The sequence below is a fragment of the Bos indicus x Bos taurus genome, chromosome 3, assembly GCF_003369695.1.
Source record: "Bos indicus x Bos taurus breed Angus x Brahman F1 hybrid chromosome 3, Bos_hybrid_MaternalHap_v2.0, whole genome shotgun sequence".
Lineage (NCBI taxonomy): Eukaryota > Metazoa > Chordata > Mammalia > Artiodactyla > Bovidae > Bos > Bos indicus x Bos taurus.
The window spans coordinates 8,199,785-8,215,567 of NC_040078.1; the positions used below are offsets into that span (position 1 = coordinate 8,199,785).

Here is a 15,783-nt window from a genome sequence, read left to right on the forward strand (position 1 = left end):
GAAAAAAATCTCCCTTCCTGATCATGTTCTATCGTCCAGATTCTAATACCCTCTGAGACCCAAACTATACTATCTACTTTTGAAATCTGTTATGAATATCCTATAACTTTATAAAAAATTCTCCCCTTACCTGTTTCAGGTAACCTGAATATGTATTTCTGTTTACTGGGCAGTCTTGAGCCAAATTAATGCTAAAATTATTGAACACTCACTATGCATCAAGCACCTACTAGGCATGTTATGTATGTTTAATGCTCAAAACTAAAATATGCTCATTTCACACCATAAGGGTACTCAGATCCAGGAGGATCAACTAACTTATCCAAAGTCACACATTTAGGCAGAACTAGAATTTAATCCATGCAATCTGATTCCAGTGCTCAAGGTGGTAGCTGCCCTCAATTATACAGTTCATACATTTCCTCTAGACACAAAGTAAGTTTGTTGTTCAATGGCAGATTATCCCAATCCAAATAAAAGATTTCTTAATGGTCTAAGGAACAGTATGAAAAGGCAAAAAGAAAGGACACTGAAAAATGAACTCCCCAGGTCGGTAGGTGCCCAATATGCTAGTGGAGATCGGTGAAGAAATAACTCCAGAAAGAATGAAGAGACAGAGCCAAAGCAAAAACAAAGCCCAGTTGTGGATGTGACTGGTGATAGAAGCAAGCTCCGATGCTGTAAAGAGCAATACTGCAGAGGAACCTGGAATGTCAGGTCCATGAATCAAGGTACATTGCAAGTGGCCAAACAAGAGATGGCAAGAGTGAACATCGACATTTTAGGAATCAGTGAACTAAAATGGACTGGAATGCCATTATATCTACTACTGTGGGCAAGAATCCCTCAGAAGAAATGGAATAGCCATCATAGTCAACCAAAGAGTCTGAAATGCAGTACTTGGATGCAGTCTCAAAAATGACAGAATGATCCCTGTTCATTTCCAAGGCAAACCATTCAGTATCACAGTAATCCAAGTCTATGCCCCAACCAGTAATGCTGAAGAAGCTGAAGTTGAACGGTTCTATGAAGACCTACAAGACCTTCAGAAAAAACTAAAAGACGTCCTTTTCATGATAGGGGACTGGAATGCAAAAGTAGGAAGTCAAGAGATACCTGGAGTAACAGGAAAGTTTGGCCTTGGAGTACAAAATGAAGCAGGGCAAAGGCTAACAGAGTTTTGCCAAGAGAACACACTGGTCATAGCAACACCTTCTTCCAACAACATAAGAAAGACTCTACACATGGACCTCACCAGATGGTCAACACCAAAATCAGATTGATTATATTCTTTGCAGCCAAAGATGGAGAAGCTCTATACAGTCAGCAAACACAAGAACGGGAGCTGACTGTGGTTCAGATCATGAACTCCTTATTGCCAAATTCAGATTTAAATTGAAGAAAGTAGGCAAAACCACCAGACCATTGAGGTATGACCTAAATCTAATCCCTTAAAATTATACAGTGGAAGTTAGAAATAGATTCAAGGGATTAGACCTGATAGACAGAGTGCCTGATGAACCATGGATGGAGGTTCATGACATGGTACAGGGGGCAGTGATCAAGACCATCCCCAGGAAAAAGAAATGCAAAAAGGCAAAATGGTTGCTGAGGAGGCCTTACAGATAGCCAAGAAGGGAAGAAACACTACAGGCAAAGGAGAAAAGGAAATATATACCCATTTGAATGCAGAGTTCCAAAGAATAGCAAAGAGAGATAAGAAAGCCTTCCTCAGTGATCAGTGCAAAGAAATAAGAGGAAAACAATAGAATGGGAAAGACTAGAGATCTCTTCAAGAAAATTAGACATACCAAGGGAAAATTTCATGCAAAGATGGGCACGATACAGGACAGAAATGGTAAGGACCTAACAGAAGCAGAAGATATTAAGAAGAGGTGGCAAGAATACCCAGAAGAACTATACAAAAAAGATCAACATGACCCAGATAACCATGATGGCGTGATCACTCACCTAGAGCCAGACATCCTGGAGTGCAAAGTCAAGTGGGCCTTAGGAAACATCATTACAAACAAAGCTGGTGGAGGTGATGGAATTCCAGTTGAGCTATTTAAAATCCTAAAAGATGATGCTTTGAAAGTGCTGCAGTCAATATGCCAGCAAATTTGGAAAACTCAGCAGTGGCCACAGGACTGGAAAAGGTCAGTTTTCATTCCAGTCCCCAAAAAGGCAATGCCAAAGAATGTTCAAACTACTGCATAATTGCACTCATCTCACATGCTAGCAAAGTAATGCTCAACATTCTCCAAGCCAGGCTTCAATAGTACATGAACCGAGAACTTCCAGTAGTTCAAACTGGATTTAGAAAAGGCAGAGGAACCAGAGATCAAATTGCCAACATCCATTGGATCATCGAAAAAGTGAGAGAGTTCCAGAAAAACATCTACTTCTGCTTTATTGACTGCGCCAAAGCCTTTGACTATGTGGATCACAACAAACTGTGGAAAGAGTACCATCTTCTTAAAGAGATGGGAATACCAGACCACCTGACCTGCCTCCTGAGAAATCTGTATGCAGGTCAAGAAGCAACAGTTAGAACTGGACATGGAACAACAGACTGGTTCCAAATCCAGAAAGGAGTACATCAAGGCTGAATATTGTCACCCTTCTTATTTAACTCATATGGAGAGTACATTATGCAAAATGCCGGGCTGGATGAAGCACAAGCTGGAATCAAGATTGCCAGGAGAAATATCAATAACCTCAGATATGCACATGACACCACCCTCATGGCAGAAAGTAAGAAGAACTAAAGAGCCTCTTGAAGAAAGTGAAAGAGGAGAGTGAAAAAGTTGGCTTAAAACTCAACATTCAGAAAACTAAGATCATGGCATCTAATCCCATCACTTCATGGCAAATAGATGGGGAAACAATGGAAACAGTGACAGACTTTATTTTTTGGGCTCCAAAATCATTGCAGATGATGATGTCTGTAGCCAGGAAATTAAAAGATGCTTGCTCCTTGGAAGGAAAGCTATGACCAACCTAGTTCCAGTTCAGTTGCTCAGTCGTGTCCGACTCTTTGCGACCCCCATGAACTGCAGCATGCCAGGCCTCCCTGTCCATCACCAACTCCCGAAATCCACCCAAACCCATGTCCATTGAGTCGGTGATGCCATCCAACCATCTTATCCTTTGTCGTCCCCTTCTCCTCCTGCCCTCAATCTTTCCCAGCATCAGGGTCTTTTCAAATGAATTAGCTCTCCACATCAGGTGGCCAAAATATTGGAGTTTCAGCTTCAGCATCAGTCCCTCCAGTGAATACCCAGGACTGATCTCCTTTAGGATGGACTGATTGGATCTCCTTGCAGTCCAAGGGACTCTCAAGAGTCTTCTTCAACACCACAATTTAAAAGCATCAGTTCTTTGGCACTCAGCTTTCTTTATAGTCCAACTCTCACACCAATACATGACTACTGGAAAAACCATAGCCTTGACTAGACGGACCTTTGTTGGCAAAGTAATGTCTCTGCTTTTTAATATGCTGTCTAGGTTGGTCATAACTTTTCTTCCAAGGAGCAACAGTCTTAATCATGGCTGCAATCACCATCTGCAGTGATTTTGGAGCCCCCCACAATAAAGTCAGCCACTGTTTCCACTGTTTCCACATTTGCCATGAAATGATGGGACCAGATGCCATGATCTTAGTTTTCTGAATGTTGAGTTTAAGCCAACTTTTTCACTCTCCTCTTTCACTTTCATCAAGAGGCTTTTTAGTTTCTCTTCACTTTCTGCCATAAGGGTGGTATCATCTGCATATCTGAGATTATTGATATTCCTCCCGACAATCTTGATTCCAGTTTGTGCTTCATCCAGCCCAGCGTTTCTCATGATGTACTCTGCAAATAAGTTAAATAAGCAGGGTGACAATATAGAGCCTTGACGTACTCCTTTTCCTATTTGGAACCAGTCTGTTGTTCAATGTCCAGTTCTAACTGTTGCTTCCTGACCTGTATACAGGTTTCTCAAGAGGCAGGTCAGGTGGTCTGGTATTCCCATCTCTGTCAGAATTTTCCACAGTTTATTACCACAGTCAAAGGCTTTGGCATAGTCAATAAAGCAGAAATAGACGTTTTTCTGAAAATCTCTTGCTTTTTCAATGATCCAACGGATGTTGGCAATTTGATCTCTGGTTCCTCTGCCTTTTCTAAAACCAGCTTGAAAATCTGGAAATTCACAGTTCACGTATTGCTGAAGCCTGGCTTGGAGAATGTTGAGCATTACTTTACTAGCGTGTGAGATGAGTGCAATTGTGCGGTAGTTCGAGCATTCTTTGGCATTGCCTTTCTTTGGGATTGGAATGAAAACTGACCTTTTCCAGTCTGATGGCCACTGCTGAGTTTTCCAAATTTGCTGACATATTGAGTACAGCACTTTCACAGCACCATCTTTTACGATTTGAAATAGCTCAACTGGAATTCCATCACTTCCACTAGCTTCGTTCTTAATGATGCTTCCTAAGGTCCACCTGACTTCACATTCCAGGATGTCCAGCTCTAGGTGAGTATGAGTGATCACATCTTCATGATTATCTGGGTTGTGAAGATCCCTTTGGTACAGATCTTCTGTGTATTCTTGCCACCTTCTTAATATCTTCTGCTTCTGTTAGGTCCATACCATTTCTAGACAGCATATTAAAAAGCAGCTATATTACTTTGCCAACAAAGTTCTGTCTAGTCAAAGCTATGGCTTTTCCAATAGTCATGTATGGATATGAGAGTTGGACTATAAAGAAAGCTGAGCGCCGAAAAATTGATGCTTTTGAACTGTGGTGTTGGAGAACACTCTTGAGTGTCCGTTGGACTGCAAGGAGATCCAACCAGTCTATCCTAAAGGAAATCAGTCCTGAATATTCATTGGAAGGACTGATGCTGTAGCTGAAACTCCAGTTCTTTGGCCACATGATGCGAAGAACTGACTCATTAGAAAAGACTGATGCTGGCAAAGATTGGAGGCGGGAGGAGAAGGGGACGACAGAGGATGAGATGGTTGGATGGCATCTCTTACTCGATGGACATGAGTTTGAGTGAGCTCTGGAAATTGGTGACGGACAGAGAAGCCTGGCATGCTGCAGTCCGTGGGTTGCAAAGAGTCTGACATGACTGAGCGACTGAACTGAACTGAACTGAATAGTCTGTTTCAGGCATTAGAGAACTGAATCAAATCATGAAAATATCGTGAGGCCTATTTTTTCAGTGGGGCCTGTATGAACCCTTCCAACTTTGAAAGAGTTGGTTTGATGAAAGAACAACAGCTGTACCTGAAGTCAAGCAGTCAATCAGAAGAACGGCTAAAATTTAATATGATTTTATTAGGAGCTTGTAAATGCCTGTTACTAATTATATTACAATTCCTGTAAGTGTCTGTGAAACACTAAGTGGAGAATTCACATAGGACTCAGGCAGGATTGAACCATGGATTTTAAAGAGACACAAATAACTTAAAATGGTCACGTCTCCCCACAGAAGAATGGGCTAGAGGATCCAGAAAGAGACCCAAATATTCGGGAATACAATAAAGGTCGTATTTCAAGTCAGTAGGAAAAGACGGCTTATTCAGTAAATGATGCTGAGACAACTAGTTAGGTATCTAGAGACTGACCTCAGCTTAGTCACCAAAACAAATACCAACAGAACAAAAATTTACATATAAAAACTGTAACCAAAAAAAAAAAAAACTGTAACCAGGGGTAAATACTGGAACTTACAAAAAGCTTTCAAAGGATAAGATCTGGAAGCACAGAAAGAAAGAGTAATATATTTGACTACATAAATATTAAGAAGATGTCTATGGCAAAAAAAAAAAAAAAAGCCACAAACGAAAATTAAATGAAAACCTGGGGGAAAATGTCTGTAACATAGTTGACAAAGGGCTGATTTCCTCAATACATGAAGTTTCAGACAGTTAATATAAATGATCAACAGCCCAATAGCAAATGGCGAAAAACATGAAAGGCTATTTTCAGGGGAAAAAAAAAGAAACAAAACATATAAACATAAGGGGGAAAAAAACTCATAATTAAAGAAATGAAAATGTAAAAAATGAAACACCACGTTTCACCTACAGTTAAGAAGCAATACAGTGTAGTGGTTAAAACTGATTGCTCTAGAGTCAGAACACTTGAGATTGAATCCTGGTTCTACTCCTCACTGCATTCTCTTGTTTCCTAGGCCTGGGTTCTTGTGAGAACAAAAGGAGAAAATATTATAAAAAGCAATGAAGACTGCATGGCATATAGTAACCATATTAGTTCTTATTATCGGGTGGACAAAAACAGGGAAACCATTGGTGTAGTGTTGGAAAGCGAGTGGAGAACTAGGCGCTCACGTGTACCACTAGCAGATGTATAAACTGGCAGTGTCTTTGAGCAGCAATTTGATATTGTCTACTCGTGTTCTAAGTTCATAAACCCTGTGAGTTTGCAGTTCACTTTTAGAATTATCCTACTAATCACATACATTCATAAAGACATATGCTTCTATCTCTCTCTATATATATCTTTATACTCATAAAGCCATATACTTCTCTCTCTCTCTATATATATATATCTTTATACTCATAATGATATATAGGTAGATATAGATTTTCATTGCAGCAATGTATGTAACAGCAAAAGACTGAAGATGACCTAAATATCATCTAAATTAGACTAAAAAATACATGATGGTATACCCTAAAATGGAGAAGGCGATGGCAGCCCACTCCAGTACTCTCGCCTGGAGAATCCCATGGGCGGAGGAGCCTGGTAGGCTGCGGTCCATGGGGTCACTAAGAGTTGGACACGACTGAGTGAATTCACTTTCACCTTTCACTTTCATGCATTGGAGAAGGAAATGGCAACCCACTCCAGTGTTCTTGCCTGGAGAATCCCAGGGACGGGGGAGCCTGGTGGGCTGCCGTCTATGGGGTCACACAGAGTCCGACACGACTGAAGTGACTTAGCAGCATACCCTAAAATGAAATAATATACTGCTATGAAAAAAATCTCCAAAATGGTCAAAAAAGCAAATCACCAAACAATGTGGACAGCTTACTCCCATTAGTCTAAGAATGCCTATAATATTTCTGGAAGGAGACACAAGAAAATAATAACAGTAGTTGCCTTTGAGGAGCAGGAATGGGAGCTGAAGTCAGATGGAGATTTGCTCTTCATTAAATACCCTTCTGTAAAAATGAAACTTTTTTCCCCATGTACATTTTTTTAAATGAAACAAAAACTAGTTAATTAAAAAAATAAGAGTGCAACCATCGTATAACATTACATCTCTATTAGAAAAGCATACCAGCTAAAGACAGAAGTTCTAAGAGAGATGGTGATGCTTGCTTAAGTATAATCATGGCTTTAGGGACCAAAATATCACTCTAGAGAGTGATGAGAACCTCAGCGACTGAACATACGAGTCTCCTTTCCAGACCTCGTATTATCCATCTGTTAACTACCTCTAAAATAAGAGCTGTTTCTACCTCCACCTCTAGAAGTGTATGAGTGTTCTTCTACTTGGTGTATTGATTGGAATAAGTACTTTGGGGGAAGAAGGACGGGAGAAGGACTGACAAGCATCCACTAAAATGCTCTCCTGGTTCTCAATGATCTATTTTTTTTTTTTTTTGACAACTTATTTCTTAGTTTTTTTCCTTTCATCTTAACACCTTACACATAAACTTTACAATTCAGAAAGCACAATTCCACTTTCTCCCTAACAACCCAGTAGATAGGTCTGATAATGCCATTTTAGATGAGCCTCAGAGAGGTCGCCTAATCCAACAGATTAGGTTTGTGTCCTAGCATCACCACTTCATCTTCTGAATCTGTTACTTTCCACACTACAGCGTTCTTTCATCCTCCCTGCTCAGTCTCATGGCACCAACTATGGATTCCAGTCAACCCAGCCTACATCAAGCACCTGTATTCTTAGGCTGTATGATTCTAGAGAGTGATGGTAGAGACAGGAGTCAATTAAGAACAAAGGATAAGATATGTTTTTCTTCCTGGGGACAAATCTGAATCGACTGCTTTTTAAAACATCATTCCTTTGTTCTGTCTGAGAAAATGAAGTAGTGTACCCTGTAAACAGGGTCTTGGCAGTACTGAGCACATGATCTAGATACTCTATTCACTTTACCTCGTTTCCCCGGTTAAGGTTCTGTTATATCATCTTCACAATACAAACGACTACAGAAATTCAGTGAAGGGATGTCAATTGCTTTATATCACACAGCTCCTGTGTTCCTGTGTTGAATAAGGACTCAGACCCCAGTGTCTGGCTCTAAAGTATGTTGTACATTACACCACTCCACCCAAAGAACAAGCACTGCTCTTGGGCTCCATGATTTGCTAGGGTGGTTAAAGAGCCCAGTCAAAGACAATCTGGAAGTTCTTAAGCATGCTAAGAACCTAGAAGTTACGCTAGAAAAGTCAGGGCTGCTATTCAACCAGTTTTCCCCCATTTATTTACTCTGTCCCTCACATCTCTAAAATGAAAATGCACCTAAGTTTCAGGGGAGAATACTGGGGGCACTATCAGCCAATAAAATGAATAACAAGAAGCAAAAGGCCGCCCCTAATTGCAAGGCCCTTCCGCAAGGGCTGCCTTCTGCGGTTGCCAGGCAACAAAGGTAAACAGCAGGAAGTGGCAGGATCATGGCCACTAACTACAGTGCCAACCAGGTAAGCACTTTTTTCCTTTTCTTTAACATTTAATTTTGCCTTCCAGAGTCCACCTTTTGCCTGACCCCTCCCATAGGATTCTCATTACTGAATAGACAGAAAAAAAAAGTGCTATGTGATAGTATTTTTTTTTTTTTAACTTCTTGGCTCTCAGGGGAGGGAGGGCCTAAAGTACAAGTAATAAGTATTTCTGCATCAAGATTGTAGGCTCTAATCCAGAGGTCAGCAAATTTTTTTCTGGAAAGGGCCAGAGAGGAAATATTTTAGCCTCTGTGGGCCAAGTGAATAAAGATACTATATAGGTATGAGAGAAAACATTTTCCATAAAGTTTTTGACAAAATTCAAAATATAACAGTATAATTTTTTATATTATTAATGAAAAGAATGAAATTCTTATAGGATGAGAAAATATTTTTGCTTAATTGGAATACAAAGTTAGTGTTCCCTTTTATCAAATCAACTGCCAATGTTCATCTATTAAAAACAGTTCTTAGCTTTCTCAGGTCATCTCAAAACAGACAGGAGGATGGATTTGGCGCATGGGCCAGAGTTTGCTGACCCTGGTCTAGACCAGTACTATAATAAAAAGATAATGTGAATCACAAATGTAACTTCAAATTTTCTGTTAGCTACATGCTGCTGTTGCTGCTAAGTCGCTTCAGTCATGTCTGACTCTGTGCAACCCCATAGACGGCAGCCCACCAGGCTCCGCTGTCCCTGGGATTCTCTAGGCAAGAACACCAGAGTGGGTTGCCATTTCCTTCTCCAATGCATGAAAGTGAAAAGTGAAAACTAAGTCGTGTCTGACTCTTCACAACCCCAGGCACCGCAGCCTACCAGGCTCCTCCATCCATGGGATTTTCCAGGCAAGAGTACTGGAGTGGGTTGGTAGCTACATGAGAAACATTTAAAAGAAAAAGTTAATTTTAATAATGTATTTAATTTAGCCTGGTAAGTCCAAAATATTATTTCTAATATTTAATCAATATTTTAAATTATAGTTACATGTTTCACATTCCCTTTTTTTGGTACTAAATCTTCAAAATCCAGTATTCTTTATATAGCTGATCCTTGAACAAGGCAGGAATTAGGGCACAGATCCCCACACAATTGAAAATCTGCATCTAACTTAACAGTCAGCCCTCCGTATCCAGGGTTCCACATTCACAGATTCAACCAACTATTGATCATGTAGTACTATAGTACATATTTTTTGAAAAAAATCTGTAAGTTAACTTGCACAGTTCAAACCCATATGTTCAAGCGTCAACTGTACATACAAAGCACCTCAACTTGGACTGGTCATGTTTCCAGGGCTCAAGAGCCACACGTGGCTAGTGGCTTCATGTTGGACAGCACACAGACAAAACGACTTACCTGCTCTCTGCAGTGAGTTAAAGCTTACTTAGCATGGTTGTTCATGCCTCTGGTCTTCAAATCTAAAGAACTGTGTCTAGCTATCATTTCCTGGGCTTGGGACCTTTGAGTCTCAGGGATTCTTATCTTTCTCTCCACAGTATGAGAAACCTTTCTCACCCAAGTATCTGCAGAACTGGTCTCTTGCGAAGCCAACAAAAGAGGTATTCCAGCTTCAGTGCACCCTCTTTACGTCATGCTCTGTAATTCGCTGGCACCTCCTAAACTCTTTCAGCATTCTTTGCATTCCCATAGCCTCCTCTCCCTCGGCCCTTAATTCAAATTTAAGCCCTTCAGATACTTTCTCCCACTTTTCCACTCCATCTTCACAAGCACTTTTCTCTCCACTTCTACCCCAGAGGATTTCTTCCCATGAAGGCTACACTCAGATTATTGCCAATGATCGTGGTCATCTGTTGCCTTCAGTGCCCCGTTCCAAGGTGAGATATTCATCTCCATTCTCATCTAGAAAGTTAAAGAACCAAGGCATAGAACTGGAGTAACAGAGGGAAGACTTGTAATCTCCTGCAGCCACTACTTGGAAGATTAAAGTGCAACCTAATTCACATTGTAACAAGAGTGCTCCCAAACTTCCAGCCAACAGGATAGGTTTAACACCCAGAACTCCTTAAGTTGATGAATGACTGGTATAAAATGAACACCTTCAGGTGATAATACTTATATAGTGGGTACCCTGCCAAACTTAGGCTAAGGATGTAGAGTTTAAGCCAGTGGAGGTAAAGGGGATTAAAAAATTAGGGCAATCTAAATGAGAAAGGGGAAGAGACTGGGGAAGTTATGCTTTCAGTCTTGTTTCATGACAATCCCAAAGGTAAAAAGATGGAACTAAGACAAATAGAACAGACCTGCCAATAGGCCAGTTACTGAGAGTAAGAAGCCCTGTTGAGGAATCCCATCTTTTTCCATTTAGGCAAGTCCCTGGGGCTCCTTCATGGGCACCTGGCAAATGCCTCTGAAGGTACCCCCTGCTCGGGCGACCCTGACCTCCCGTACAGCTGCTGGTGCTGCCTCCCTCACCAGATGGATACAGAAAAATCCTGATTTACTTAAGGCTTCCAATGGGTTGCGTCCTGAAATCTTCGGCAAGGTATCTATTTCTCCCACTTAACCTCAATCCTGTTTCCTTTTCAACCTCAGAAATGTCTATTGTTATACTACCACAATCCCAGCAGGGGGAACCTTTAACCAATTCTGTCTAGTCCTTAAGCAACCTCTTTGGGATGAAGGGATAAGCTAAGGACATCTTATCCACCCCACACATCTCCCCACTTCACACAGTACAAAATGATCTGATCTCAAGGGGAGGTTAATGGTACCAATTTAACTCGTATTTGAAACCTGACTTCTTGCCCATGGGATGGGGAGAAGGGGATTTAGAATTGAGATGGATTGAGAATGATCTAGGCCTAACCGCAAACATAACTGTCTCTTCTGTTCTACCCCTGACAGCCCCATGATCCAGACAGTCAGAAGAAACTCAGGAAGTCTATCACAAAGACTGTACAACAAGCACCAAGCCCCACCATAATCCCAAGCTCCCCAGCCTCAAATCTCAGTTCCCCAGATCAACTCCAAAGCTCACATCCCTCTGCAGGTCACACTCCAGGTCCCCAAAGCCCACTCAACTCTCCAAAGTGCCCACCTGGAAGCCCGTGTTTGCCCCACGCAGGCCGTAATCTAGCCCAGGTCTAGAAATGCAAACCTGCAACTCCGTAAGGGTCTAAGGGACTGAGTGGCCTAAGGAAGACCCCCCTTAATCAGGGAAATTACAGATGGGAATAAAGGCAAATTTGTAAAATAAACTTTTTTTTGTTATTGGAGTATAGTTGCTTTACAATTTTGTGTTAGTAACATTGTATGTTGAGTCTTTTACTGACTTGAAATTTTTCTCTTCAGCTCTTGAGGTAGGAGGTAGATGGGCACCCTCCACCTCACTCCCCCAAGGTAAAGCAATTGGAGATTCATTCCCTATAAATTGAAACTCCACTCCAAGGCAATAGCAGGACAATTAAGGGAGGAGGCTGGGCCCTGTTCAAACCATTTCTCACTCTGGAAGTCAGGAGACCTCCCCAACCACACATGCGCAGAAAGGCTCCTTGCAGGCAGAAGCAGGGAGCAACGCCAAGGGATGCTCTACCCATAACGCCTCTTCAGTAGAATCCACCTTGGCTAAAAGATGTGTGCACTCATCTGAGAGAATCCTGATATACCACATATGGAGTGTGAACCAGACAAATCAAAATGATTGGCCAAAGGAAACCAACAAGAAATGCCTCATAAAAGTAATTCAAACTGCTTCGAGGGCGCATGTCTGGGACAGTCTGCCTGTGTGCCTATCCACATGTATTATACTCTTTTTTCTCTTAATAAATACCTTACTTGCTTCACTACTTTCTTTGTGGGAATTCTTTTCTGCAAAGTCGAAGGGCCAGGGCCCTTGCCACTGACCACTGGTCTAGTAACTAGGATTTGGTGCTTTCACTGCTGCGGCCCAGCTTTAATCTCTGGCTGGGATACCAAGCCCTGCTCTAAGCTGCTGCAGGCCGAGGCCGCCCGAGGTCACTCTGGCCACCTCTTTTAACCCATAATTAGAAGGGTTGGAGGAAATAAATACCCCCTCACTTTTCACCCCGAGCATTAACTTCAAAGTCAGAAGTACGACCATTGAGAGTAGAGCAGGTGTATGTGTATTTGGAGGTGGGGAAGAAAAGCAATGGGATGCCAGGGTAAGAGACGTGACCCTTGTCTAAGAGATCATATCTGATCTGACAGAACACACAGGGGAACTAAGAGTTGTAAAAGCAAAACTTAAGCAAAAATACAAATATAACTTGAAAACTAAAGCTACAGAAGTGATTAGGAGACAGAGAAGAAAAATAAAGGGCGACACGTAAGTAGAAAGTTGGGGCAGAATTACATACATGATGACCACTCTGCCACTCCCAACCCAATCACCTGAATGATTAAGTCATAAGTCGTAAGTTGCTCAGTCGTGTCCGACTCTTTGCAACCCCATGGGCTGTAACCTACCAGGTTCCTCTGTCCATGGGATTTTCCAGGCAAGAATACTGGAATGGGTTGCCATTTCTTTCTCCAGATCTTCCCAACCAAGGGACTGAACCCGGCTCTCCGGCATTGTAGGCAGACGCTTTACCATCTGAGCCACCAGGGAAGTCCAGGGAATGATTAAGAAGCCAAGAGTGTCCCCTATCCATTTCCCAGCCTCTCATTTCTGTTTATCTTTACCCCTGTTCTGCAACTTCCTGGCACTGGCTGTTGGATTTAATGTGCTTGCCAAAGCTTTCCCAGTTCTGGTACCCAGTTGTTCCCTGGTGAGCACGGATGCCTCACTCTGAGGACAAGCACAGAGGGCGTCTGGTGTGCACTGGAAAGCCTGTAAGTCGCTCATTCCTGTCCAACCCTTTGCGGCCCTGTGGACTATAGCCCACCAGGCTCCTCTGTCTGTGGGATTCTCCAGGCAAGAATCCTGGAGTGGGTTAGCATGCCCTTCTCCAGGGACCTTTCTGACCCATGGACTAAACGCAAGTCTCCTGCATGGCAGGCAGATTCTTTACTGTTTGAGCCACAAGGGAAGCCCCCGGTGTGTGCTGGAAAAGGCTCCAAAGACTTCTCAGGGCCAGTATAGCAAAAAGGGAGACGTGATCATCACTTAAAGCCAAAGACTACTAGGAGCTGGGATGAAGACTGATGAAGCAGCCAAGCAAGGTCTTCCTCTCCAACTGACACCAATCACAGTCACTGCTGCTTCTCTCCAACCAAAGCTTTAACTGGCTGGCGAGCAGCTCAGTGACACACTAAGATCAGTCGCCCCAGAGTTTCCGGAGCCTATCAAAACAGCACTCCCGCCACAGGGAGCTAGGGGCCCAAAAGCCCGGCCTATATGGATGGATTAGGAAAGTAGCAAGTTTTCTCATAAAACCATAAATGTCTGCCAGGTTTCCATCAATCTCTTTCTTACCTCCACTCTCCCCTCCGCTGATTTACATACTTAGCTCATGGTCCCTTGGCCATCCCCTCCATTATTCCACTGGATTATAACTTGCTGAACTGTACCTTGGGGCTTCTAATCTGTTCTCAGTGGGATTCTGGAGTTTATAAAAAACTAAAAGCTCTCCACAGCTTAACTTCCTTTCTCCTGCTCCTTTCTTCTCTGAGGTTTCTGTATATTAAATCCCTAGCCACTTTTATTTGATTCCCTGATAATTTTTGAGTGCTCACTTAAAAGGACAAATTGCTTCCCTCCGGAGGAAGGCAGGATTGGGGGATGCAAGCACCTGAGAGGAGGAGACCAGAAGGAGACAAGATGGGGCAGGGAGGAAACTGGCTCCTCCTCCCCAGTCGCCGCTGTCTTGGTTTCTCCAAGTATCAACAAGAGTCAAAGGCAAAATAATAATTTTAATTCAGTTTCAGAAAAAGATGTCACGTGATTCTGGATTAGAAAACATGACAGTAAGAGGTTTGGTTTTTCTGGAAACACAAGGAAAAGAAATAACCCGTAACAGATTCAACAATAATTTTCTGGATTTTCTTCTTGCATCAAAAGCTATATATCTTCTCCCCAAGACCTGCTCCAAGAGCCAACTTAACTCTTCTTATCTCCCGCTAGCTGGGACAGGCTAATTCTCCTGCACCCCCACCCCTCTCCTTTCAGTCACACTATGTGGGCGCTAAAGACCCTGGGCTCTGACCAATGGACAGAATTGTCCTTTGAGCCAGCAACCCACAGGCAGTGGCACCCGGATCCCCACTCCCAGTCCCCACGGCAGAGGCCACAGAGCTGGCATTGTTTCCACTGTCTCAGGAAAAAGGAGCCAAAGGCTGACCCTCAGCATAAATCAAGGCCTAACATGGAGAGAGAAAGAAGGCTCCCAAGCCCAGAGTAGGCTGCAAGCCGGGGGCAAGAAAAGGGAGTTTTTGCAGTCATTCCATCCTTAGAAATAAGGAGAAAACTGGACCCTTTTCCACCGTTATGGTTCTGTAAGGTACTCTACTGCTGAGCTCCAAGGGGATCTGCAAGCAAAGAAGGGTCTAAACAAATCAGAATAACTTTGCCCTGGCCAAAGACAAGAGTAACAAACAGGAAGACAGGTCAATGTGATAATTTGTAGGATGATGACACTGGGAACTTCGGCTCTTCACATGGCTGCCAGCCCTACAGAGGACAACACAGTAAGAACCAGGACAGCCACTCCAGACTGGTGTAGCTGGGAAATCGTCAGGCCTTTTCCTAGATCCCACATCTGTAAAAATAAGAAGAAAAAATTTCAGCAATCAGGGTCCTGGTCACTCTCATAGCTCCTTTCTCAGAAAAGAACTCCACTTAGGAAACAGGCAATTTCTCTCAGCATGATTCTAGAGAAAAGCACTTCCTTATTCTGACCTTCACCTTCCTCGAAACCCACAATATGGTACCTGCCACCCTCTTATCCCAATGACAGCACAGGGAATCGATCCTCAGTCCCTGTGTATAAGAACTTTCAGACTAAATAGATAAAACTTTCCCTCGTGACAACAAAACCAGATCAAGGTTTTCCAAAGTGTGTTTCTCCAAAAACTAGTTTCACAGAATGTTAAAAGGCATTACAGGTGGGAAAAAAAAGTTCTGAAGTCAAATAAATTTGGCAACTGTTTAAATACA

At 42.4% G+C, this 15,783-nt stretch overlaps 2 protein-coding genes across 5 annotated transcripts in view; one reads left to right on the forward strand and one right to left on the reverse strand.

Moving 5' to 3' along the window:
- CFAP126 (cilia and flagella associated protein 126) overlaps window positions 1-12,514 on the forward strand; it is a 32,893-nt gene extending 20,379 nt beyond the window's left edge. The window contains exons 1-6 of one of the 4 annotated variants that reach the window (XR_003508728.1): window positions 6,948-8,686; window positions 10,002-10,076; window positions 10,205-10,267; window positions 10,463-10,543; window positions 11,035-11,211; window positions 11,574-11,944. Coding sequence is in view for 2 of the 4 variants with exons in the window: in XM_027527680.1 (XP_027383481.1) it covers window positions 8,660-8,686; window positions 10,205-10,267; window positions 10,463-10,543; window positions 11,035-11,211; window positions 11,574-11,816 (591 nt within the window). In the remaining 2 variants the exon portion in view is untranslated. Of the gene's footprint in view, window positions 1-6,947; window positions 8,687-10,001; window positions 10,268-10,462; window positions 10,544-11,034; window positions 11,212-11,573 lie in introns of those variants that run through there. The other 3 variants (XR_003508727.1, XM_027527680.1, XM_027527674.1) reach the window with 3 other exon arrangements.
- Window positions 12,515-14,520: 2,006 nt separating this feature from the next.
- SDHC (succinate dehydrogenase complex subunit C) overlaps window positions 14,521-15,783 on the reverse strand; it is a 30,288-nt gene continuing 29,025 nt past the window's right edge. Inside the window, exon 6 of the mRNA XM_027527705.1 lies at window positions 14,521-15,385. Within this exon, the coding sequence (XP_027383506.1) occupies window positions 15,281-15,385 (105 nt within the window). The 3' untranslated portion in view covers window positions 14,521-15,280. The remainder of the gene's footprint in view (window positions 15,386-15,783) is intronic.